Source organism: Corvus cornix, chromosome 1, assembly GCF_000738735.6.
Source record: "Corvus cornix cornix isolate S_Up_H32 chromosome 1, ASM73873v5, whole genome shotgun sequence".
Lineage (NCBI taxonomy): Eukaryota > Metazoa > Chordata > Aves > Passeriformes > Corvidae > Corvus > Corvus cornix.
This window is the reverse complement of record NC_046332.1, coordinates 89,975,916-90,002,337: the sequence shown is the minus strand read 5'-3', so window position 1 is coordinate 90,002,337 and position 26,422 is coordinate 89,975,916. Positions and strand designations below refer to the sequence as shown.

The following is a 26,422-nucleotide window of genomic DNA, read 5'->3' as shown; positions in this document are numbered from 1 at the left end:
ACTTCAGTACTAAGTATGTGAACTTGTACAGGCACAAGCGTGCTGCTACAAACTAGCACAAAACGTGTATGTTCAAGAAAAATAATCTCCCAGGAAGTCTGAACCTTTAGATACAACCAAGAAGGATTTAAAAGCTCTTTAGAATTTTTCACAGGCTGACTTCCTTCATAAAAGGAGCAAATTGAAGAGAGCCAAGTGGCTGGTACCAGTACAACCCATTTGTGGGTGTGTGTGATGCCTCCCACTGGGCCCGAAGGACAAGACTTTCCTCATATACTGTTTCAGAGGTTCCTGGGTCAGCTCCCATACTCTTTCTAAATAGTATCTTCCAACAACAGCAGCTGAGGCAGCTGTTGCCCTTAGGCTTTGAAGCCAGTGACTGGCCTTGGGGCTGATTCGAAAGGCATGAATCATGTTAAAACAGAGTCGGCTGGTGCTTTAGACTGAAAGTCTGGGGTACTTTGAGGTTTTGTCTGGTCTGAACTGAGTCTTCAAGAAGGCAGGTGAAGTTTTGCATGTTGGGGCTCTGCTCCCATCTGGGGTTAGGCATCGCAGCAGCAGAAAGAGGCATCAATTGTATTGGGAACGAAAGAGCTGCTGCCTCTCCAGAAGAGCCACTTTTGATGGAGGACAGTAGAATATAGCTCTGAAAGCTTGGAAATAGAGGATTTGGGAGTGTATGAAGCTGAGATATGCTTCCCCCCCCCCCCCCCCCGGGAAAACTTGAGAATTGGAATTTTCTGCTGTCATCTGGTCTGGCAGACACAGTAAAACTGACATGACCAAACTTGAGGTGCCTGTTTTCTCACAGTGATCTGTACAAATGGGCAGCTCAGCTGGTGTTAGGTACAAGTCCTCCCCTCTCAGTAGGAAATACAGAATGCAGCAGAGGGAGCTGGCCAGCTTGGTGCTGGTGAGTGAGACCAGCTTTCCAGAAGGAAAGGTGTGCAAGGCACCCACTGCTGTGTGTTCTTTGATCCTCACAAGGAGGACCACTCCTGCTTCTGGAGGTTACTACAGCATGAGATCCACAGTTGGATTTTTTTTTTTTTTTTTTTTTTTTTTGGTGCATGATGTACTTTTCCTTTATTTCTCTATGTAGGCTGCTAAGGGGTATTGTCAGTTACATTGCTAGTCTACAGACAAGCTACAGAGGGGCTTGCAGACCTAATTTATTTTAAGTCATTCCATGAATGTGTAGAGAAGCCTCATGCCTATCTTTTTGCTATATGGGGAAGTAATGATCTAATAGTTTCTGTGTCTAAGGTGTTTGTAGCTTCTCCTAACCTGTACAGACTCTGGTGGGTTTAGTAGCCAGTGAGTTCAGTGCCACCTGGGTATTAAATTGTCTTAATCTATTTTTTTCAATAAGTTTTTAGAAATGTAGTATATTGGGGAAAAAACTTCACTTTTTGTCAGGGTTTGAATTGAGTTTCAAAGTTGAAAGAGGTATAATTGCCTTAGAGAACAGGCTACAGAGGACAAAATGAGGCTTCGATTAGTTTGATGGATTGAGCCAGTCCCCAGCCTTACTGGTATTGAGTTTAGTGCTACTTGAGGCCAGGAAGTCCCTGAGGGTTGTTAGGGGCTGGTCAGGGGCCACTTGTCCACAGGAAGAAGATGCTTTGTTAACAGCAAGGGAACTGTATACGCGACACTGCTAGCCCTAGCAACCATACATCCCTTCCCTGAAATTGCTGGGAATGTAGCCGCCACAAAGCCGTAGTTCCTCTGATGTGAGCGTTTCCCTGTGCAGGGATTTCAGGTGACCAAAGAGAATGCCTTATTTGCAGCTCTTGACTCCTTAGAGCTACCAGGAAGAGCAGCAATAGTTCTGAAGCAAAGCAGGGCTCCTTCTGTATGGCAGGAGGCTCCTGAGTGCAACTCTGTAGCAACAGGGAGGCTTTGCTAAAATAACACTTCCTATTTCTTGCAAAAAAAACAGATTTTGGTTCTCTGTTCCTTGTCTCAGTCCTCTCGCTTGTTTCATAATAGCAAGTCTGACAAGTCTTTGTCTGTTGCAGTGGTCCAGGCTACCACTGAGTTGACCAAGGAGCCACAAGGCCCTAAAACAGCAGCAGTACTCTGGTGGGCAGATGTCAGTGTATAGAGGTGCCTTCTTGGTTAGGGTGACTTCCCTTAGGCCTCCGTTCTTGTTATGTAGATTACCCTTTGTTATGCAGATTATCCTTTGATGGTTGGCCCATTGGCCCTCCACCTCTTTCTGCCTTACATAGTTCCAGTTCCAGAATGTTCTCCTTTCCTCGACACCCCATTGGCCTTGTATTCCAACCCCTCCCTTCGTGTTCTCCCATTGGTTTATGCATCCTGGCCCTGCCTACGCTCCTCCCCTGGATCCTTGTCCCATTGGTCCCTGGCCCTTTTTCCGCCCCTACTCCTCCCTGTATTTAATCCCTGGACCCTCCATAATCTGGGCTCTTTGTCCCTGGATGCCTTTATGCTCAGAATAAACCCTGCTCATGGAATCCTACACAAAGAGCCCATCTGACTTCTTTGCCTCCAGTACTGCCTGCTGATTGCCTGTGTGTGTGTGCGTGTACACCTGCCTCGGGTGCTGAGCGAGGACACAAGAGCTATCCGTGCTCTGCCCTAAGCAGACTCCTTGTGGGACACTCGGGGATCGGCTGCGCTGCCTCGGCATCTGATTCATGAGCATGGGTGTGGCAAGTTGGTGCCTGAACAGGGACCCTACTACATCTTGGTTTGTTGCCATTTACAGCCTGGGACAAGCACCAGCTTGTTTATTCTTGCAGTGTTTTCCCCAGATGCTGACATGCTCTTCAGCAAGGAGCAGGATCCTCTGAATGCCGTGGTCCATACCACAGCTGAAGCAGCTGGAAGGTCCAAAGCACAAAGCCACAGGGAACAGTGTCCTTAAGTGCTGTCCAGGCCATGCACAGCAGTCTGGGCTCTGTCCACCCCACTGCAGAGAAAGCTGCTTTAAGCACAGAAGGTGACATCTTCCACCTGGGAAACAGTCCTGGGATAGACACGCTCAACCCCCCCATCCCAAACAAGTTTGTGTCACAAGTAAGAACTTAAAGGGAATGATGACCTGTCACCCTCCAAAAAAGAAAAAAAAAGAAAAAAGAGGCTGCTGCTGAAGACACTGAATTTGGAGAGAACAATCTCAGTCTGGGCTTGGGGAAGTGTATGAGAGTGGCTGTGGGGACACAGCAGCAATGCTTCTATGCTTTGGCAGAAGGGTTTGCTGGCAGGCGTTACCAGCAAAGGAGGCAGCACTGCCCTGTGAGTCTGATGGATCTGCCTGGCTGGCACCAACAAACTTGGGGATGTTGCAGCATCAGGCTTTGAAACATGAAGCACTGGAGCATGGCCAAGGTGTTCCTGCTCTGTAGGGAGCCACAATGAACAATTGCTGCTCTTCTGTCTTGCTGGAGATGTTACATGATGTCAGTGCTGGGATGGCTGAGGGTGATGGTGACGTGAAGGGCTCTGTGCTGCCTGCATAGCAGAATGGAAGTGCTGAGAGGAGGTGCACAGTTCTGTCTATGTTTTGGGACAGAAGTAGTCTAAGGAAATTAAACTTTGAAGTACTCCGTGCATATCTGATGAAATTTTTTCCCCAATAGTCTTCTTCCTTTTGCCCAAGCCTGATGGCTCATCCTTGCTTGTTTTCCATCATTGCAACTGGTGCACTGCAAGCAGGTGCACCCCTCTGCAAGAAGGACGGTGCCTTCACTTCAGAGCTATTGCCTTGTGGTGGGTGACCCCAGCCAGCAGCAAAGTACCCTCACAGCCACTCCCTCCCCCTGCCCCAACAGGAGAGAATTAGACACTCAGGAATGACTACTCTTGAGGGCTGAGGTAAGAGTACTTTAATGAGTGAAGCAAAGAAGTGGGAAACCCAGGTGATGCAAAGGCCACTCACCATCTCTCCTAAGCAAGACTGGTGCTCACCCCATCTTTCAGAAATGGCTTCCCTGGAAGGTAAAGCCCCCACCCTCTTAGTCTTCTTCCCAGCTTTTAGTGTTGAGCGAGTCATTATATCATTTGGAATTGGCCAAATGTTTGGGTCAGCTCTCCCCCCCATGTCCCCTCCCAGCCCCTCACCCACTCCTAGCCTGCCTGCTGGGGAACAGTGTGAAAAACAGGCTGTGCAGGCTCTGTTCACCCAAAAGCAAAAACATTTGTGTCCTGCCTACACTGGTTTAGTCACAAATCTAGAACATGGTATCGTACATGTTCTTACAGGGAAAGTTAACTCTGTCCCACTACTGAACCCTGCAACACAATATAATGGAAAATACCTTTTTTTTTTATTTTTTCTCTTGGAGAATTCAGAAGACAGAGACCGTAGACTTGGTTGTGAGCCTGAAAGGCACAGATGACTAGACTGAGTCAGCCTGCAGGAATGGACAGAGTTTACAAAGGCCTAGGGAGGGATGGTCTTTATTTACAGCACTTTTTTTATTCTTCCTATTTCAGCAGGTCTGAGTTCCCAGTTGTAAATTCTGGGAAATTATGGAAATTATCAGTGTGGTTCAAACATTGCCAAATTCAGCGTACTTTTTTGATAATACACAAAATGGAAATATTCTTCTAGGAATAGGTGTTTTCCAACTGTGCAAAAGAGTCTGTGCTTGACTCAGAATATGATTATTCCGTATTTGGAATAAAGGCTCTCGTAGTGAGGAAACACACCAATTTAAGCCAATTAAACTGGCAAGGATTCTGCCAAGATTAAGCCTAGGGAAGGCTGAGGGTTTGGAGCATGTTAGACTAGCGTGGATGCGTGTGTGCAGAGAAGTGACTGTGTTCATTCAGTTTGGCTCTCTCAGCAAAGAGCTGTCTCCTGGGAAGTGTTCCTGCAGGGAGCTGGATAGTGTTGGGCTGCATCTCCTAGACACCAGTCCGTCACAAAACGAGGGTTTTGAGCAAAAGATTGGGAAATGCACTCAGAGTTATGAAAGAAAGAAGTGAAGTGTAAAGAGTGGTGTTGCCATGATCCATGCTTTGGAAATTTCCTGTAAGCTTTAGATGAGAGACTGCTAAAGCATCCATGCTGCCTTCTCTGACTGCTATAGTTGGTAGAACATATTTAATCTCTTTATCCTGATTCTTCAGTTCCAGAAGTCATGGAGGAGGCAGCCTTCCTCACCTGCCCCTTCCCTGTCCTCTACATTTGTCAAGTGCCAGCAGTGCTTTCCTCTGCTGAGCTCCTCCTGAAGCCCCTGACAGCTGAAATCTCCTTCCTACGCTGATATTGCTGTGATACAAAAATGGGTTATGTTTTGGGATTCTTAACATACATGGTACCACCAAAAATCCCCCTTTAATCCACTGTGTTTCACTAACAGATGCCCAGTCTCTGATATATTTTGATGCTCAGCCTAATGTGCATGTTCCAGTCTGAATTGGTGCAGAGGGAATTTTGCAGTAGGAAATTGTGATGTCAGGGAATTGTGTTGGATGCTGTCTGACACTAACTTCATTTTAAATAGCTTACTTTGTTGTTTTATTCCCTATTTTGAGCTAGGCTGAAAGCTTGACGCTAAGTGGAATGGACACAAAGGGGAGTATTCAGCAAAGATAACCTTTGGGTTATCGTGCCTGGGAGGGGTTGGGGCTGCTCGAGTTGGATGCTCTGCGCCTCAGCAATTACTGCTGAAGTCAAGTTCCTGCCTTGAGCCCATTCCCTGGAGAATCCTTTCACAGGCTTTGTAGGTAGGCAAGCTCCTCTGCACTGAATTTAGCTTTTGTGAATATCTGTGTCCTTGACCCAACAGGAGCTGCAGGAGTGCCTTGTCAGGCTTGGAGGGCTGCACTCTGTAGGTATGGCAACGGCAGAGGAGGCAACAAGGCAGCACTTCAATTGACAGGAATCCTTTTTTTCTTTTCTCCCAAGAATAATTTGGTTTATTTGTTAATAGGAATGTGAATGGGCAGGCACATCTTAAATGTACTGGCTTATATTATGTATTATATATGCCAAAGTAGATGACACAATGTAATTTTGCAATTGATTGTAGGACAGCAAATGAAAAAGCCCTTTAAAAAGGAATCTGTAGTAATACAGTTGGGATTAAACTTGCTGTTATGAAGTCTACTAAATAATGGCAACCTGTTTATTTTATCAAAAAAGCTTTATTTCTCTAACACTTTTTATATATAGTGTACTACTAAGTAATGATAGTTTAAAAAAGTCATGTTGCTTTCATCAAAGTCTGGCTGTTCCTTTACTCTTGCTGTTTGACATGAATAGAAGAAAAAGCGGGGTCACTCTGGCTGAGGGAGGGCTCAGCCTCACCCAGTGCAGCCCTACAGGCACAGCTATAGTAGGATAAATGGCATTAGTAATCATCGTAGTTGACGCCTGCTCCGTGCCTGAAGGAGTGTGGGTTTCGTGGGCCAATGGGAGAATCCTCATCGTAGTGGTGCTGGTAGTACCCACCATAGTACTCATTACGGGCACGCCCCAAGTTTGTCCAGTAGGAGATGTCATCTTCAAATTTCTGCCAGAAAAAAAAGAGAACATTTGCTTTCCAGCCTGAAACTACAGTGATGAGATGGAACAGAAGTGGTGCAAGAGCGTCTTTCAGAAATTATGATCCTTTGCACATTGTCATAAAGGAAATCTTTAGATCTAAGGGGTTTTATGACTTGTACTCACCTTCTCTATGGGATTATCAGGACCCTGTGTGCAGGAATTGTCCTGCCTAGCCCCACCTGGGACCCAGCCCTACACCCCCTGCCCACTGCAAAGTGCTGAAACTGAGAGCGCCGTCACCTGAAACATGAACTAAGCACCTTTAACATTTATATTACCTTGTCAATGGTGGACTGCAGAATTATGTCAGTGTTTTACAATTAAAAATCCGAAGGTTCCATTCTCCCTTGTCCTGTGCCTTTAGTCACAATGTCCCTGACTGGGGTACAACTGGCTTTTGCTTTCTGTCTATGATCTCTCACTCCCACCTTGCACGGGTGAAAACGAAGGTACAGTGCAGCCTTCCAGCTATGGAAATGCAATAAGCACTTCAGTTCTGCTCCCAACAGTAGAGGAAAAATAGTGTGCAAGGATATCAAATACTTGCCAAGCCAAAGCCTTTCCATCTGAATTACTCTTTGGAAATATTTTTGGCTGAGGTTTGGGGAAAAAAAAAAGTTTTGCAAAATACACAATGGATAAGTATGGACCAAGTCCTTTGCTGGAACAAACAGTTATTTCATTGTTAAAACTGTGTCTTAATACTCAAGAAAAGCTACTAAATGGATTCATTGTATCCCACAACAGGCCTCATTTCAGATTTTGAAATGCATACAGGAACTCAGAGGAGAATTCACTTTATCTGCATGGTTTGTCCTTGTTACTTTTGGTATTTGCCCCCAGTCTTCAGTTTCTGATGTATAAAACCACTTTTCCTATTTTTCCTATTCCTATTAGTGAAGGGGGATATAGCCATGCTGTTAAGAAATGACTTTTATCCACAGAATATCCAGGAGAATTTAGAAAAAAGTACCCTTCATTATTTTCAACTCAAGCAAAGGATTATTTTTCTAATTGTTGCAGCTTTGAAAATGAATGCATTCATCTTCCAAGCAATCCACATAGCATGAAGCTCCAAAATATATTCCAGCTTGCCTGTGCCAATGCAATCTCATTAAACATATTCATGCAGCTGATAGAAGCCAAGAATTCAACATCTATAACTATTTTTACCTCTTATTAAAAGCAGAAATGATTCTGCATGTGGGACTGCAACCAAATGCACTTTATTTGCCCTATTCCAGCATCTATTTAGTAGAGCTTTGTGCAGAGTTTGATTCCACTCCAGTGTTTTTACAAATAAACTGTTTTTAAAAAATGTATCCTTCTCATTTGAAGGGAGGTTGGCTGAACATTATCCAGTGGATTTCCTTTCACATGTAGAGTGGAGGCACAGCTGCCAGTGTTCATGATGGTCAGGAGCTGCCCACGCTGTGGAGGCACAAGCGTGTGTTGGGTGCGTAATGTCAGTGCCATTTCACTGAGGAGTGCCAATCACAGCCAGCTTGGTTTGGATTTCTCAGCATGCTTAGAAGCTGATTAGGTTGAGGCTGACATATTACTTTCCTGAAATGCGAGTGATTGCTTTGAGTCTGGCCACCTATTTCACAAAGCAAACTATGTTCATGTGTCCAGCTGCAATTTATTAAGCTTAAGTTTGATAGCAGGCAGGAACTCCATACAGGATCTTAATGTAATAATGCAAGGATCTCGAACAAGTAACAGAGCTTATATTTCTGTGTGACATTTGCCACTTTAAAAGAAGAAATCTGGGCAGGGACACCTTCTACTAGACCAGGTTGCTCAAAGCCCCATCCAACTTGGCCTTCAACAGTTAGAGGACTGGGGCATCAACCACGTCTCTGGGCATCCTGGTCTTGTGCCTCACAGTAAAGAATTTCTTCCTAACATCTAATCTAAATCTCTTCTTCTTTCATTTAAACCCAATCCCCTTTGTTCTATCCCTGTCTATTCTCCCTCTTTTTTTTATAAGCCGCCTTCTCTCCATGCTGCTCTCCATTTCTTACCTGCTCATCGAAGCCCAGGTACAGGAACTGCTGGTACCACTGCTGCACGTCGGGCTGGCTTCTGTCCCACAGCTGGCGCCTCTGGCGTCTCAGGCTGCTCAGGAACTCCTTGGCTGCTTTTGCTGACACCTCAGGCTTCACAGCAGCAGGGGCTGAAATTAATTCCCCCCACAAAAGGCATGCCAGGAAATTTTTGGTCAGCCTGAAGCATACTGCTTGCAGCAAGTAAGAAAATGATTCTCACATCATGCCATTACCTTTGTGCTTGCCAGTGCAGTGCCTGTAGCAGAGCAACAGTAATAAACCCAGGAATCACCAATGTAATAGGATTTCTCAGCTACCCTCATTCTCCTGGACTCTCGAAAAGCATTTCTGAGCACAAGTACAGCAGCATACTGAAGAACTTAAATAAAAACACCCAGACTCAATGAGCGTATACATAATGTGTTTTGTTTTCAGGAGAGAACAGGAGACTGGCCCTAAGTGCTAGAGTTGCAGTAATTGGGATAAAGATAAGAAGATAAAAAGACTGAGGAAGCTGGAGAAACACTGCTAACAGAGTGAAGTCAGAAACCCATAAAAAGATGGATTTTTGAATCTGATGTGTAAAAAAGTAGCATTTAAATGAGTGCTACTAAATGCCCTGTATGCCTGAAAATAAAAGTCCATCAGGTTTTCATAGCACCCTGCGTGGGGGATGCATGGAAATGCCCTCACCCTGCCAGACACAGACGTGCCGTCTGGCTTGTTCCATGCCTAAGAGCAGCTTGCCATGGCTGCTGGACAAATCGATGCACCTCCCAAAGGCATGGATGAGAGGACTACACAGGATGAGAAGAAATGGCCTCAATTTGTGCCAGGGAAGGTTTAGATTGGATGTTAGGAAAAATTCCTTCACTTAAAGAGTGGTCAGGCTTTTGAATGAGCTGCCTAGGGAAGTGGTGGGAATTGCCATCCCTGCTAGTGTTCTAAAAACACGTAGATGTGGCACTTAGGGACGTGGTTTAGTGGTGAACATGACTGTGCTGGGTAAATGGTTGAACTTAAGCTTAGAGATCTTCTCCAATCTAGCAATTCTATGATTCTGTGACTGGCCAGCCTCAGGCCACACACAGAAATGATAAAATATGGCTGTTATCTGGCTGTGAAACAAGAAGTGTGTAGGAGTAGGAGGAGTCTTGGCTTCAGATGGTTCATTACAATGAGGGAGAAATCAGGACCACGGATGTGCATGGGAATTTTGGAGGATGTGAGGGAAGAGGCTGGGGTAGACAGAGACATCAAGTGGAGATGTGAAAACCACTGAAATAGGAGCTGGGCAGACTCACAGAGGAAGGAAAAGGACTACAGAGAGAAGGAGATTCTGGAGATAAAGGTGATAGATGAGTGTTGCAGTAAGTGGGAAATAGTAGGCTGTCCTGCAATGATGAGCTGGAAACTGATAACTCACCATGAGCTTGAACTGGGTGTTACTACTGGGAAGAGGGATAGCTGAGCAAATGCCCCATGAATGAGCCCTTGCACAAGGGATGCTGCCAGCAAGGGAAGCAGTGCTGTGCACTTGGCCTGCTTGCTTTAGAAACCAACCAGAGAAGGGGAGCAAGGCTGGAATTAAAGGGGCTGCATGTTCCCTCCATCATCAATTTTGCAGATTTTCCTGTCTAAGCCATGTTGTCTGCATGCTCCAAGAGCCTTTCCCAGGCAGTCCCTCTCCCCAGGGGACCTGAACAAACAAGTGGCCACTGCTGTGGTGCAGAAAGGTCGTTCCTATCTGCACACAAGCACTGCAGAATGGTGATGGAAGGGACCCGCACACAAGAGAGGTGGGTGGGATTTATATTTTAGTGCTGGTAAGAGGTGTGGAGTGATGCCAGAAAAAAAAACTCAGTAAGAAATTAGAAAGCCTTGCAGAAAGTAGGCTTTACATCCCTCTGTGGGGATGTAAATTCTTTGCTTCAGCCACAGAGCAGGCTGAGGGGAGCTGGCCAAAACTTCTGGGATGTTTCATCTGCCATGGTGCAGCTTGTTCCCAGCTGGCTTAGTTTCCACCACCTTACCTCAACCAGTGAGCCATTCCATGCTTCTGACTGCTGGGCCCTTGGCCATCATCTCTCCCGTAAGAGAGCAGTCTTCCAAAAAGGAAGCACACATAGGGCCAAGATAAAAAGAGCAAGTCAAGGCATCATAGGCAATCCAGGTTTGCGCATTTTCTTCTCTGTGCCTGAGCCAGCAGTATTTCCATGCATTATAATTCCTTGGAAAAGTTTGTGACTTCCCAGAATAAACCAGATAAATGCCACGTCTGCCATGTGTACACTGGAAAAGGTTGGTGCTGCACGCTGTGCAGAGCTAAAGGCAGGCATGCTGCCTGAGCTTGGGAACCCCAGATTTCAGAGGGAGCTGTGGGAAGCAGAGCCTCCAGCCCAACGTCCCAAACGGGCACGCAGGCACAGGCTCTGCCTGAGCAGGTGGTTTTTGTGTGGCCCGTGGTGAGAGTGTCCCTGTGCTTGCAGCTTCCTGCTCTGTCGGCAGTCTAGGAGCTGGGGGTACAGGGACAGCTCATCAGCAGCTTCGGCTGACAGCAACCGAGTCAGAGGAAAACAAAGGAAAGCACTTTGCTGTCTCTTTACTTACCTTCTCGTTTCTGAAGCATCAGTTTAAGCTTATTGCCCCTTGAAACATCTAGACAAATAAAACACATACATTTACTAAGGAGGAAATAACAACAACAAAAGATTATTTCTCAAAAACTGCCAGAAGTATTTTTGTTATAGTGTCAGCTCAACAGGCAAAGCAGACAAGTTTCTCCCAGGAGAAACTTGCTCTCTTTGCTCCCCTTTCCACAGTTGAGCCCAATATACACTGCAGGGAAGCTTCTGACACTCCAGCATCCTCTCCCCAGCTCTCTTGGCAAGAGGAGCCCAATTATGGCCTTCTTCACCAAGTAAATTATTATATTTTCCATCAGAAGACTGCAGCTGGTGTCAGTACCAGCACCCAGAGCAACATGATAATGCTGGAAGTCCCTGGTCACTGGGTGAGGGCTGTGCTAACAATCAGACTGCCCCAAAATTGTGCCTGGCATCCTGCACCAAAGCACATCGAAGCAGTCATCCTGCTGATCCCCAGACGGGCAGCGCAACAAGAGACCTACAAGCGCTCGGCTGTTCCGAAATGCTTCAGTCACTGGCAAACAAGCACCTTTTTAAAAAGATGCCCAACTTGCACAAGATTTGCAGCTTCCCAAGGCTCTCACCCACGCGGGAGGCCGGGGGAAGGCTTTTTGCCGCTCCCCAGGACGTGCCGGGTGATGCTTTCCCTGTGTCCCGCATCCCGCACGCCGCGCTCACTCACCGGGGGCCGCGCAGAGCAGCGGGAGGAGGAGGAGGAGGAGGAGGAGGAGGGAGGCCCCGGGCAGGGCCCCGCGGGGACACGGCGGCGGCATCGCGGCAGGGGCGGCCAGGAGAGGAGTCCCACCTGTGCGGGAGGAGACGGAGAGGACGGAGGTGGAGGGAGGGACGGAGGAGCGGGAGCGGAGGGAAGGGCCCGTCCGACGGGCGGGGAGGGGCGGGGATGCGGCCGGGCCGGGGGGGCGAGGGCAGCGCTCCCCGCACCGGCAGCCAGCCCGGGATCCCGTGGGAATGCGCACCCTGCGCTCGGAGCGGGGCGAGATTCCTGCGGGCAGGACCAGGCACCCACCCGGGTGCTCGGCTGCTTCCCAGAAGCACTCTTTTTTTGGAGTTACACACAATCAATCCAGTGAGACTGGTAAAGACCTTCCAGCAGTTCATGCAGGCTTTTCTGACAGGGGAGTTAAAAAAAAATTTAAATGGCTGTGGCATGTCACTGCACATCGTTCTCGATATAAACCCCGTTTGTCAGATCCTTGGAACAGCACATGGAAATTGAGAGATTGCCTTGATGGAAAAACTAAACAGAATCAACCAAAGGTGACTTAGTTCAGGGTTTTCTCTGTCCCCCTTTCTCCCACCATCCAAACCCCCAGAAAATCTCAATGCATTTTAACTGATTAGCTTTCAAAAATAATTTGGAAAATTTTTTTCTGCATATGGACAGTTTTAGTTTATTGTAGGAACTCAGGGACCAAAAGCTAAACTCACAATCTAAGAGCCCTTGCTCGGCAGTTTCATAACTCTAATGGTGCCTAAACATACTCTTGCCTTTTCCTGATTCAGACTTAAACCTTCCCTCCATGAATTAATCTTCTATCAGTTCCTTCCCCTGCAGATGCCAGAAACACCCCAGATGAATTCCTAATGAATTCCTTACCCATCCTTAGACACAAACCTCTCTCTTCCCTCGCAGCAGAGACCCACAGCACTCAGGAGACCATAATGAGCATCTCACCTTCTTGCTGAACCTGTGCCAGCCTAGAGCAAGGGAGAGCTGAGCTTCCTCTGTAAACTACTTGTGAGAAATCTGGCAAGTGCTGGGGCCTTGGCTCCCTGATAGAAGGATCGGTTCCAGATCAGTTGCAGATGAATACACACACACAGAGCGCACAGTCTATATATTGCAACTGTATATAAATACATATACTGAATATGGATGTGTGTGCATATACATAGCCACGAGCGCATGGTGAGGGAGCCATACAGGTACAGCTGATTGTGGGGGGTGGGACCAGATCCCATGGCTCGCTTTTACACTCACTGTAAAATGCAGAAGGATCACCAGCATGGGCTGGTCCCTCAGCAGTGCCCCAGCCCCAGCCTGAATGCTGCTCCAGGAAATCGCTCCAGGAAATCGCTCCTGTTTGCCCCACACATCTTTCCTCTTCTGAAACAAATTACTTGGATCTGTGCTCAAAGTTTTTCCCTTGCTGCCCTTCATCCCCCAGCACCCTTGAGCTAAAGCTGAGGCAACTCTGCTCATCCTTTTTATGAAGACTTGTTACAAGGACATGTAATGACAAGACAAGGAATAATGGCTTCAAACTGAAAGAGGATAGGTTTAGATTACATATTAGGAAGAAATTCTTTGCTGTGAGGGTGCTGAGACCCTGGAACTCCTTGCCCAGAGAAGTTGTGGATGCCCCATCCCTGCAAGTGTTCAAGGCCAGGTTGGATGGGGTTCTCTGAGCAACCTGATCTTTGGAAATGTGTCCCTGCTGATGGTGGGGAGGGATTGGAATGGGATCATCTTTAATGTCTCTTCCAACCCAAACCATTTTATGATTCTGTTATCCCAACCAAGTGGCAGCAACAACAGCTTCAACCAAAGTGCCTCTGGCTCTCTGCACGAGCCACATCCTCCCACAGAGGCAGAGCAGGAGGGAGCAGCACCATCCCGATCCTTGTAATGGAAGAACTTCCATAGGAGGCTGGGGTCCCAGCTCAACTCCCATGCAAATGTGAACCAGAACTAGTTTGTCTTTTCTGTTTCTGTCACTGTTTTTGAGTGGTTTTTCCCTGTAGCCCCATGCTTCAAGTGTCAGCAGACAACACCGTGTGTTGGAGCAAATGCCCTTTCTCCTGAATCAATGCACTCTTTCATCAGCTTAACGCTGACAGCCTGTTTGCTAAAACCACCAGAGCTTTTGGGATAGTTACTTGCAGAGTATAGCTAGAAGGGACAGAAGTGAAGAACACATATGCAAGGCTACATGAAAAAGCTATGATGGAGTTAATTTATAAAACTAGGGGAATTAGTCATGAATATTCATGGTTTACTGCTATACTGGTAATGGCAAAGGGTGTTGTGTTCAGCTGGTTGGTTTGTAACAAGCCTTGTGTGGGAGCTGGGGCTCAGTAGAACTTCAGGTGCTTTGTGGCTCTGGTCCAGGGAAATACAAAGCACAGAACCTCCTCTGGATACCAAGTGCATCATAATGACTCAAGAAACTGCTGGGATAAAATGCAATCTTGTGAAACCCAGAGAATGGATTGACTCAAGTACAAGGTTATTGTAGAAATTCATTGCTCTAGTGATGGAAGAAGTGATTGACAGATGACTATAATGCTCAGGTTTAAACTGAGTGCAGTGTCTTTGAGAAGAGGTCACTTTCTCAGCTCAGGGGACACAAGTTTTTGACATAAAGTAAAGAAAAATATAACAGCACTTCTTTTCAAAGGCAAGGGTGAAAGGTGACTGGTGTTTTCCCAGTAGCAATCTCTTTATTTTCAGGTTGTTTTAAGGACTAAGGCAGTGTTGCCCTGGTATTGTAGTAAGACATATTTTTCTGCTGAGCTTGCAGCTACTGCATTGTTATTCCAAGTATTTACCCCCAAGTGAATATCCAAGCTTATTGACATGCCTGCAGTACTCCTTTCTGTTATTTGCCATGAAACCCACAGTTGCTGTGTGTACAGCTTGGAAACTGCAGTGTTTTCCTGGGATGTCTCCATCAGCAGTGACATTGCTCTCTTTAAAACCTCCCTTTCTTCAGCATGAAGGACTTTAAGGCTTGTCTTAGGGCTTGATTTGCCTCCACTGGCACACCAGTGCTGGAAGCTCTCTGCTGGCGTGGTTGGGTAGCATTCCCAAGGGCATTAGGTAAGCAAGTTTGCACTAATGATGTCATTCGGTTAAATGTCTTTCATCACCACTGGTGACAGTAGTAGACCTTTGATGTCAAAATTTTATTGAAAGATGTTAATTAATGCTGTCAGCAGGACTGTTCCCCAGACAGCTCTGGAATGAGGAGCAGTGAGCAGGGCCCCTTTCACACATGGTGTAAACTTCATCAAGCCCTCAGCATAACAAAGATCACGAATTGGAGGGATGCCTTCGGCAGGACAGCAGGGTGGAGCTGGCAGGATCATTACTTTCATGGCATGGGGTTCGACTGAGGACTACGGTCTTGCAAGCCTGAGGCAAAAATTTGGGAGCAATCCAGTGGAAACCACTCTGAACCTGACTTTGAGAAACTAGTCAGGAGCAAGGCAAGGAGCTCACTAAAGAAATTCTGATAGCCGAGTCTGCTACTGGCCAGCTTTGTCTTTGGAGCCTGCAGGACTTAGTGTGTTTTTTGGGGTAAGCAAAGAAGGCCCTAGATTTTTAAACAGCTCTTCAACTTGCAGCAGGTTTGCCGACTACTCAGGCAACCCCATTTCATCTGTGTGATCTCTGAGTTTGTGCACACTGGTTTAAAGCCCAGCAGTTTAAAATTAAGCTACCTGAAATGGTGTGGGCATGTGTGGCTCTTTAACTGATCTGATTTAAATGGGGGGGCGGGGAGGGGGGCAATCTCTGGCTCAAAGCATTCCAAGTTTTTAAGTGTTTTACCATTACTATTACTATTATTATTATTATTATTATACTACATTTTGCCTAAAATTAAGTACAAAGAAATCCCTGAATAGCAGAGATTCCTCTGCTTTTGCCTCTCATCACAGCAGCTGTTGAGAGAACTGTGGTTTATTCATTAAAATGTAAGAGAGAGTGTCAGTAATGGCTATTCAAGGGTATTCAGTAATTCCAAGCACAAAAAAAAATGCATTAAAAAGATTGATCTTGGTTTCTTTCCCTCTTTCTTTATTAGACTTCATGATTTTAAATGTTTCAACACAATAATGTTATTGAATACAGTGTAGATTAAATGCTTATATAATCACAGGACTACCAAAGCTGGATTTCCAAGAAAACCCCACCACCAAATATAGTGAGACTTAAGATAAAATAACGAGGCTCGACATCAGCATAACTTAGTAGGAAAATAGATGAGTTGGAAATTGGCCAGGGAGTGCAGGAGATGACACTTCATCCTTTGCAAAGAAGCACCATGCAGATTTTAACAATCCACTAAAATCATCCCTTTGATCAAGAACACAGCAGCCTTTAACAGTGTTCCTAACACCCAGAAAATGATTACTTTCTGCTAATAAGGTTTTTACAAATCTCTCAGCCATATTGTCCTGGTCGCTTGCCTTAGGGTAGAGGCACTTGGCGCTCCGAATCATTTTCTGCACACTATTCCAAGAAAAGTGCAGGAGTCCTGTTTTCTTTCCAAACAGAAGGAAGAATATTTAAATCATCAGTCAGTTCTTTCCAAAATATTTTGAGTTTCATCTCTGCCCCAGAGATGTACTGACAGTGACAGGACCAGCCCAAAGTCCCAGGGCAAACACCTTTTCTTCAGGAAAAGTTTATTTATTGTCAGCTGTGAGTCTCATTGTCCTTGGCACATGGTTTGGGACACATTTCAGCCATTGCATCTCAACTGGTTGCACTGTTTCTTTGGTCCATTTTAGTAATGAATATTAGAGCTCATATTTTCCATAGAAAACAGCTTAAAATAAAGTTGTTGGGATTTTTTTCTCCTGCTTGGCTACTGCTGATATGTTTCTCAGCTTCTGTCAGAGCCTGCCAGATAAGAAATGGTGTCTGTTGGTCTGTCCATCCTCCTTCCTTCACTGACTGACAGCACTTTGCTGCCCTCACTGCAGAATTAACCTTATTCCTCTGGTGATAAACTCAGTGAGAAGCAGATTAGTTCAGCAATGTTATCAGATCATGGCTGCTTCCTTTCCACAGAGGGATAAAAACATTCTCTCTCTAAGAAATCCTTCTCCTTTTTCTCTTTCACTGCCTCCAGCATACTTTTAGGATAAACCTGGTAGCATATAGCAAGTCTGCGTGTCAGATTTAGCAGGAAGGGAGATGGAAAGGGACTCTAGTACATTAATACCTGTCTTTTTGACATGGCCTGATTTCATTCAAATCATTCTTTCCTTTACTGCTGTCATTTGGGATACCTATTTTTCATGCTTCAGAACTTTTTTTTCTGAACTCTCATTTTTGAGATATTTTTTTACTTGTGTTCATTGCCTTATTTTATTATTCACATCCAGGATGCACACACACTTTCTTAAAAAATACCCTGAACAAACAAACAAAAAGACAGACCCACCCAACAAACAAGCTGCACCTACTCAAAGATTAGGAAATGCAAAGTCTCAAAAATCTTAAATGTAACAATTTGGTGTTAGCATCCCTATACCTCATTGCTGTCCTAATGGTTTGTACATGTTTCTCTTCTTTCCCCAAAACTCTGGGCTTTCTCAGGGTGTGGGTGTTATTCATATAATAAAAAAAGCTGTCTGACCTTGTACTACATCATGTCACCCGTGTCACTGTTCCCAGTGATCCAGCCCTTCCCTGAAGAGTGTCCAACACTAATGCCAGAAGCTCCATTCTGGTTGCCCTGTCTTCCTGGGCCCTCAACCAAATCCTCGTCATGACAGCATTACTTCCTTCCTCAGGCTTCACCAGGAAGCTGGTTTGGCAAAGCTCACTGCTTGGTAAGCACTGTCCCCAGAGCAGATGGCTGCAGAAAGAGAGGCAATCTGACTTGCACAGATCCCATCCCACCTGATTTCTTCCTTCTCCTGTCATGCATTTTGAGGCTTTGGCAGTGCCTAAAACTGGTCCCTGCAGGACAAATCAGTATCTTCATGACCCCTTAGTGATGACACTGGTTAAATGTGGGCATGTTCTGGAGTGGATTTCAGCTTGTGCAGGAAAGTTTACTAGCAGAACAGGTTTGCCTTCTGAGGAGCAAAGAGCCTGACACAGTGACAGGTTAATTTGTGATAGGTCTGCCCAAGCTTTCCCTCCCTGTGCCTCAATCCCCACAGCACCAGGAGCCTGCAGCAATGCTCTGGCAAGCCCTGCGCATCTCCACTGCAACCTCGCCAGCATGGCCAGGAGCCTCAGAGACCTGCAGGGACACAGCATGTGCCTGCTGAGTATGTGCCGTAAAAATATGGGGATTTATTTGAAATGGTAGAAAGTGGGTGCGTTTTCATGGGGAAGGAAAAGGGGAACACCCCAGAGAGCTGCTGCCACTCTTGGCTCAGTGTGAAGCCCACGTTTCAAAGCAGAGGAGCTGGAACATCGCCTGGAGTATGCAGGCATTTTCAGCATAAACAAAACAACCTGTTTTCCCCTGCCTGTGTTCTCAGGCAGGTAAGAATCACACGGGCTGCAGTTTTCAGCAGCACTGCCAGCCTGCCTGAGGCTGAAATATGAAATACAGCAGAGTCACCTGCAGCAGAGGGCAGGTGACTGCTCTCTCCTCGGGTCAAACATGAGCCCTTGGGAGCCTTAGTAACATGCAGTGCATCCCAGCTTAGAGCGTGATTCTCAGGTTATCAGAGCAGAAACCTCACTTGTCTTCCTGACTTTATCACATATGACCTTACAACTCTCTTGATCTGCTCTGTGGCCACTCTTGCTGGCTCTGCTTTATGTTTGTGCATCCCAGTTTCACCAATGGCCTGCCTGTGAACAAGCCTGTGCCTCTGCTCATCTGATGTTGGATTACCTCTTTGATTTACTGGTCGGTTTGTTTCCACGAGAATGCACTCTCTGTACTCTCTCTCTGCTGCTGCTGAGTAAGAGATCATGACATCTTTAATCTTCCCCCATGAAGCCTCACTGCACCCAGCTGTCCCTGGATGCCAGTGACTTCAAAGGGTGGGTGGCTGCAGGGTATGGAAATTCGAGGGGAGGTTTTTTTGCCTGCTGTGATCATTTAGGCACTCTCCCTGCAAGTATTCATGCACACATGCATTTTTAATCACAAGAGCCCCACGGAATCCCATTTATGTCAGAAAGATTAAATCCCACTCCACGTCTGGATATCACAAAACACTGTTGTACAAAAACATGGTTCCCCTGGAAAGGTGGGCATTTCATCCCCATCTCTTTGCTCTCCTGGGCCTGTGTTTGCTGAGCGACAGAAGGGAAGGCTGCTGGTCTCTGATCCCAAATCACAGCATGGAGCCTGGCCCAGCTCACATTAGCTCTCCTCATGCTAATAGGACTGCACAACTCCTGAACTCATGCTGGCTTTTCATCAACCAAGCAGAAGAACCTGCCTGCACTTGTTAGTGTAGACAGGCCTCCGGAGTTCCTGCTCACTCCTCAAGGCATCGGCATAATTGCTCTTTTGCCCTGGAACTCCTGTCATGCAGGATGGCACAGAGGAGCTAAGATGCTGCCATCTATCTCCAGCATGCTGTTTCCCTTCCATCAAAAATGTCCTGGTAGGCAAGACAGCCACGGTCTGGGTGAGATCTCTCACTTTCTGGGCTGCATTAGATATCAATTTTAATCTGAAAGTTAATCAGCTTCAGAAAGAGGATTTCTGAGGATGTCATTCTTCAAGTTGGAATGAGCAATTCAATCAAACTTTTACCAAAACCAACACAAAATTCTTTCCCCTCCTCTTCTCTCAAGACCTGCCATTATAAATCTTTGTGTTTGACTCCTTTTTTATTTGAAAGAGGACCACAGTGATTTTTGCTTTAAAGAATGTTGTCCTGGTTTAATGCATTTTCACATCCCGCATGGCAGATCTGTAGTACTGTCCCTGAGTGAAAGACAGTGACTGCCTTTTTATTAGGTAATGTTACCACCTAATGGCTACAATGAAAAGATGCTTTCACCTGGTAACTATTTATTAAAATGGGCTGCAAGTCTAATACATATTCCTGAACAGCATTTGGAACTGGGGAGGACCTGAGCTGGGTAATGCCCTGATGCCACCAATGTCTTTCTTTCACGTGTGTGTCCAGGTTAGGGTTTAGCCATAGAGCAGTGAGTAAACACACAGACAAACCTTTGAGAACCTCTTGTACCTTGCAGAAATGGCACGAGCACAGTAATGACTCTATAATAGATTGGGAGAGGCCACACAGTGGTATTAGACTGTTTATTTTTACTCAAGTTATAACTGGAATACAAACATCTTCTTAAAGATGGTCACTTAAACTTCTCATTTTTATGTTGGTTAATGTAGATGCAGGGGCAGCAATATAACTTTGATGTTATATTGTCCTTAGATCCAAAATCAGCAAGTCCAACCACTGGCCAATCACCACCTGGTCAACTAAACCATGCAGTGCCACGTCCAGTTGTTTCTTGAACACCTCCAGGGATGGTGACTCCACCATCTCCATAGGCAGCCCATTCCAGTGTTTAACAACCCTTTCTGTGAAGTTCTTTCTGAATTTCAGTTGTTGATAATCACTTGTTAACCAGAGATGAGAAGATCACCACATCATAGAAACATTTAGTAGGGAAAGACCTTTAAGATCATGGAGTCCAATGACAAACCTTCCACTGTCGAGTCCACCACTAAACCATGTCTCTAAGTGCCAAATCCATGCATCTTTTAAAAGCCTTCAGGGATGGTGACTCCAATGCTTCCCTGGACAGAAGGGAGGAGATAGGAGCAGATAGGAAGCTTTCTGCTGTTTGGTTTTTTTCAATGAAGAGAAAATGACAGATCAGCCATATTTTGAAATCAAACACTGTACCCATCATGGGAGCGCATTCTTCAGAGATTGAGCCTGGTCAGCCACTGTGCAAATTTTAGGCACCTGGATAAGAAAAGTCCTGGTTCTGCTGATTTAAATCTAAGAGTTCTTGGGTTTAGTAAAACCAACACTTTACCCTTGATAATTTCATGTGAAATTTTTGTCATGGGGTTTGAGAAGGCCATGTTATGAGAAATTATTTTGCACTTAGAAAAAAAAGCACCAAATACAACCAAATCACTGAATCATTACAAAGCCACTAAATATGCCCATGGATTATTTTGCACTTAGAAAAAAAAGCACCAAATACAACCAAATCACTGAATCATTACAAAGCCACTAAATATGCCCATGGAAAAGCTTTTCCATAATACTAATCTTACATGAGTTACTAATTTTATTTTGCACTTAATCCATACTGAGATGTTTGGAGAGGAAGGAGAGAAATACACAAAAGAGAAGAGAAACACACAGCAGAAAGAAGACAGAACTACACAGTGGAGAGAGGACTTTTTATCTTGTAAGAAGGAGCACATGTTGTAAGGCATGTATTTTAATAAAGAAGCCAAAACCCTCAAATCTCCACTGCTGTCACCGTTCCTATAGAGTTCCCATCAAACCTACAGTCTCAATATATGAAACAATCAATCAGTCTCCCTAGCCATGGAGAGATCCCACTGCCCAAGGCATAGATTGATTTCCCTGCGAGCGCACAGGCAACTCCAGGCAAGGCTTTAAAAAAGGAACAGATTAAAACAAAGGCTGACAGAATTCCTTCATTTTGGTTTCAACAAATTCCACCTCTTATTATTTCATCCGAGGTGTCTCTCTCCTATTCATCTGCAGTTTCCACTTAAACATCATATATTTTCTTTTAAAAATAAGCTCTCATTACAGACAACTAAACTCTTATGTGTAAATAAACAATACAAACTAGGAATATTAATCAAAGGTCTAAGCACATTTTCTGCATAGCAAATATGTTGGAAAATGTATCTTCCTATTTCCTTCCCAGACTATGTAGGCAGCTTCAGGAACAAATTATCCAAAATAATCTGAGGCTGAGTTTATGACAAGAACAATTACAATTATGAAACAAATGCATTTTGCTTACTGATATTTGAATTCTGTGCATGGACAATGAATGTGCAGGTAGTGGAGCAGCCTCCCTTCTGAAGCACTTCTAGCTTAATTGGATGTGTAATGGGCTCAGAGTCTAAGGGGAAATATCAGACGGATGTTAACAACACTGGAACAACTTCAAAAGAATTGCCTTGGACTACACGATCTTTCTAAATCAAGGAGAGTTTTTTCTCCTTGTCAAAAGACAGTCTCTGTCACAGGTACTCTTCTTGATCCTGAAACATAATTTTATACAGGGATGTCAGAGTACCTGAATTTTGCACATGGTCAGCCCAGAGTGATGTCTTCTAGCCTTAAAATCAATGCATCTCTCTTGGATGTAAAAGGAAGGAAAAGACAGGTGGTAGTGTAGGGTTTGTACATTTACAAGTCACCTACAAAATGGATTTCTCTGAATTTATACAAAAATGCCTGCTGAAGCAAACTTTCCTCCAATCTAACCATTATTGTTTTCCCATCAATTGCTCAGCAGTGGCTTCAGGCAATACCTGAAACAGGATGGCAGCTGATGACAGCGCTATGAGGAACAGAGAGGCTGCAAGTAAGAGGCAGAGGAGACAAAAGCAGTGGCATAACATTAGAAAGACCAACAGGCAAGAATGAGACCTGATTCTGCAAGGCCTTGACAAATTCCATTTAGTCCCCAAAGTTGAAGACTTGCACTTGTGCCTCCTGCCGAGGATGAAAACTCATCCTCCTGCTGAGGATGAAATCTGTGTGGTGAGTGGTAAGAATGTTCTCCGTAAGCACAGCCTTCACAAAGCAAAGGAACACAGATGTGCCTTTTCCCTTAGCTACACTGAGACCCAACCATCAGTTAGTGGCTGACGCAGGGAAGGACTGACATAAGGGCTTATCCTCCTATAACTGAAAATCCAGGTTTGATGCACGCTCTGTTAACTGTTCAATTCCAAAGGCTTCAGCATCTTTTCTCAGTAACCGCACTTGGTAATCAATATTTTCAGAGGCCACTGACACAGCCTTAAAGGCATCCCATCTGTGTCTGTCGTTGGAAAGCTCCTCATCTCTGTATATCCACATTAGTATTCACAGGGAACGAAACCGTATTTAAAAAATACATTGAGTGTGAGGCTTTTACAAAACATGGTGGATTTATTACAGAGTGTCAGTGTGTTGCAATACCCAATGAACATTCACGTGAGAAGCCCCAGAAAAGAGCAGGCCCCGCACAGTTTCTTACAGACAGCACTTCTGTACATCGTTAACTCTTCCCTATAGTAAATCAAGCCAAACACAGCATGCAAACATTTCTGCATTTCAGCCTGTGCTAAATAAATGCTTTTTCCTATTGTTTTTAATGACAGATGTTTCCCTTTGAATTTTCATGCACTAGCACAGAACATTCTACAGTCACCTTAAAACTCTGCATGTGTACATGAATGTATGTGAATAAACTGAAATGGTCAAATATGCAGAACCTCTGCTAGCCAATTTTTTTTTTAAAACATTATCTGTCCATCACCGTTCTCTGCATTTGCTAAGGGGTGATGTTCTTCCACCCAACCAAAACTTCCCTAAACAAGATAGATTCTTAAAAATGTACAAAGTAAGACTCATTCATGAGAACTGTCCTCTTTATTAGGCACTTGTTTGGCGCCAAGAATATAGCTTGTCTGAAACCAAGACCTTAGCAGGTCTTAGCAACAGTTCGGTTCAAAGAGTTTGGGAGCAGACCATGCCTGATTTAACCACATGCCTCCAAACAGCATACACAGAGCAGGCTGCCTTGCCCCAGGTCCTCTTGCCCAGCTTGCAGCACAGCATTTTCCTGCAGGGTTGTGGTGAATTGTCACTTCTGACCATTTTAATCAGTCCAGCTGTAGGGATGCTGTGGCTGGGTTGGGACGCACGTGTCCTTGGAGCACTGCAGCTACAACTGCATCACTGAGTTTTTAATGTCTTCTGAAAACCTGGCTCAGGTCTGCAGGCTACCTAGGCTATTGAGCTGGTAAAAACCAGCCTGAGGAGGTGGGGCAACCAAGCCTTTACAAACATATTAATGGATGATCAGATTTGAAAATTAAAAGTACACTGTGGCTGCTGCCTTCAGCTTGCTTTCAGGAATCAGAGTGAAGCTGAGCCACTCAATTGTCAAACTTGCTTTTGTTGCAAATACTCTCCCTTTATTCCCCAAACATGGCATTCTTAATTGTACCTATAAATTACTTCTTCAGTCCTCTTGTGTAGCAGCATGAAAAACAAGTTTTAACATGGAATGTGACAAATCTACAGCAGTACACAAACCATAAGACATCTGTGCTACAAACTGCACATTTCATCAAAGAAGTGATTTTTTTAGTTGTTTTCTCATTGGTCAGCTGCAACAAAGAAAGTAATAACAAACAATAGATTTCCCAGAGACTCTGCTAATATGCCCTCTATGTCCACTCATTTCTAACACTTTCAGTTGTTTCCTCCGCTGCAGGGAGCACATTCACACCCCGGTGTGTACACATGCAGGCATGCACAGACAGACAAAGAGCATCCTTGCAGCAAGGAAAATGCCCAGCATAAGCCTACACATCACTGAAGGCTGAAACATTTCTTCATGACACCCACAGTTGTTGTCAGGGAAGGAGTAAGATGCCACAATAATTTTTTCGAAAGAACACTAACATGTTTTTGACATTCCTCCCCTTCCTCCAGCAGACAAATATTTTATCAGTTTACCTTTAATGTAATATGCTTCCTGTCTCCTTCCCAGGATGGGAATGCCTGGCCAGAAGAAATGACCTTTCCTGCCACAGAACAAGTTTCTCTTTATTCCAGCATGCCTTGCCTCCTGCAAGCAGGGCAAGAAGCGGCCAAGGCTGTGAGCGCGGGAGCCACGGGACTGCTGGGGATGCCGGGTGTGAAAGGCGAGTTTATTTCTCTCCCAAATCCCAGCCCCTTGGCTGTAGGCGTCTACCCAGCACTCCTTGGACCAAGTGTGGAGAATCACATTTCTCCTTGATCAGGCCGGCTGCCTGGAGGAAGATGATTGCAAGCAGATGTACCCATGTTCTCATGTGAAAGGAATTTCAGCTTTTGTGTCCGCTGTACTGTACGATGAGCGCCCAGCTCCAGGGAGTATTTTAGTGCTCTTTAATTCCTTGCAGGTGCTGGGAACCAGTATGTGCTGGTGCAGCAGAGCTGAGACCCAGAAGGGATGGCACACCTGGGGTCAGAGGCCAAAGGCATGACCAGCAGGCTCACCTTACTTCAGGGAACAAGGCTGGGATTCATAAAGACCCATTTTCCTGGTAAACACCAGTTACGCTCAAAACTTCACAAGGCTGCAGCAGCAAAACTGTGTTTTACCACAAGTGCAGTGGTTTTAACCTCTTGTTGTGGATGATCCAGGAGGAATAAACAAGATGGACGTCAATAATATCAAATTAATTTATCTGAATATGTAACTAACAAGGAACAGACAATGAGTGTGGCATCTGTACATTAAAAAGCTCTTCTTTTTAGTGGGACATCTCAGTAATGTTGCAAATGGCCCAAGGAAATTGCAATCAATTTAAACAAACATTTGATGAAGTTGCAGCTGTATTTTGGAGGCACATTATGTATTTTTAGAATGGCTAAGACAGGACACATATCCAGACATTCAGTGGAAATGGACGTACCCTTTGGATCATACTTCAGGATGTCTGGCCACATTAGGGTGAATATTCATGCTTATGGGACATACCATCACATACAGTGGCAAAGCAGCTGTATGCAGTCCATAAGGGCCCAGACACTGCACATGGGGCTCACCTCCAGGCAGCCTGCCACATGTCCACATTCATGTTGGAGTACTGGGAGGAGAGGCTCTACTTACTGCCACCACTTGGAAATAACATGATCATGCAGACCTCAAAAGTACCACCACAGGGGCTTGCTGTTTACTCAGCAAAACCCAGTCCACCTGGCACAGATTTTTAAACCTAAACGAACAGCACCTGGAAGCCACTAAAAGCCTTTTCTTTTCTTTGTTGACTCCACAGAAAACATCAGTGCTTACTCGAGGAGATGCCTTCTTAGAAAAATAAAATTTAGCTTCAGGGCTGATCTGTGAAGCTCCGATGCGGTGAATGCATTTTTAACAGCAAAGGTGGGTTAAGCAAACTCTGCCCTGCTTTTCCCCACATTGCTGTGTTTGCCCACACAGCTCTTCACAGAGCCATGCAGTGGTCCGGATCAGGGAAGGAGCTTTGGCAGCAAATACCCCAAGGTAAAAGGTAGAAACAACCTTCCCATCATTTCACTCGATCCCCTGATTCACCCTCTCACTGACAGCACAGGGAACAGGAAAACACCATGCAGTGTTGAGAGCCAAGTCAGATGAGACTGAGACACACTGTGATGTCTCACCACCAAGAACAGCCTCTGTCCTCCCTTCATCCCTTCCAGGAGCTACTCTCACTGCCTATACCACCTTG

General features: G+C 45.2%; 1 protein-coding gene across 1 annotated transcript; it reads right to left on the bottom strand.

The window, feature by feature from the left end:
* Positions 1-6,109: 6,109 nt before the first annotated feature.
* ECRG4 (ECRG4 augurin precursor) lies at positions 6,110-24,871 on the bottom strand. The gene is made up of 5 exons (XM_010394273.4): positions 24,681-24,871; positions 11,914-12,036; positions 11,194-11,241; positions 8,560-8,711; positions 6,110-6,497 (listed from the first exon to the last, which is right to left on the bottom strand). The coding sequence occupies exons 2-5, from the start codon at positions 12,002-12,004 to the stop codon at positions 6,336-6,338; spliced, it is 453 nt and encodes a 150-aa protein (XP_010392575.2). The 5' UTR covers positions 12,005-12,036; positions 24,681-24,871; the 3' UTR covers positions 6,110-6,335.
* Positions 24,872-26,422: the final 1,551 nt, after the last annotated feature.

What these genes read in the sequence shown, in the direction of transcription:
- ECRG4 (XM_010394273.4), bottom strand. Translation starts at nt 12,004, where the DNA reads ATGCCGCCGCCGTGTCCCCGCGGGGCCCTGCCCGGGGCCTCCCTCCTC. An exon ending in GCTGCTCTGCGCGGCCCCCG is followed by an intron (nt 11,242 to 11,913) that starts GTGAGTGAGCGC and finishes TTATTTGTCTAG; the next exon opens with ATGTTTCAAGGGGCAATAAG. An exon ending in GATGCTTCAGAAACGAGAAG is followed by an intron (nt 8,712 to 11,193) that starts GTAAGTAAAGAG and finishes AATTAATTTCAG; the next exon opens with CCCCTGCTGCTGTGAAGCCT.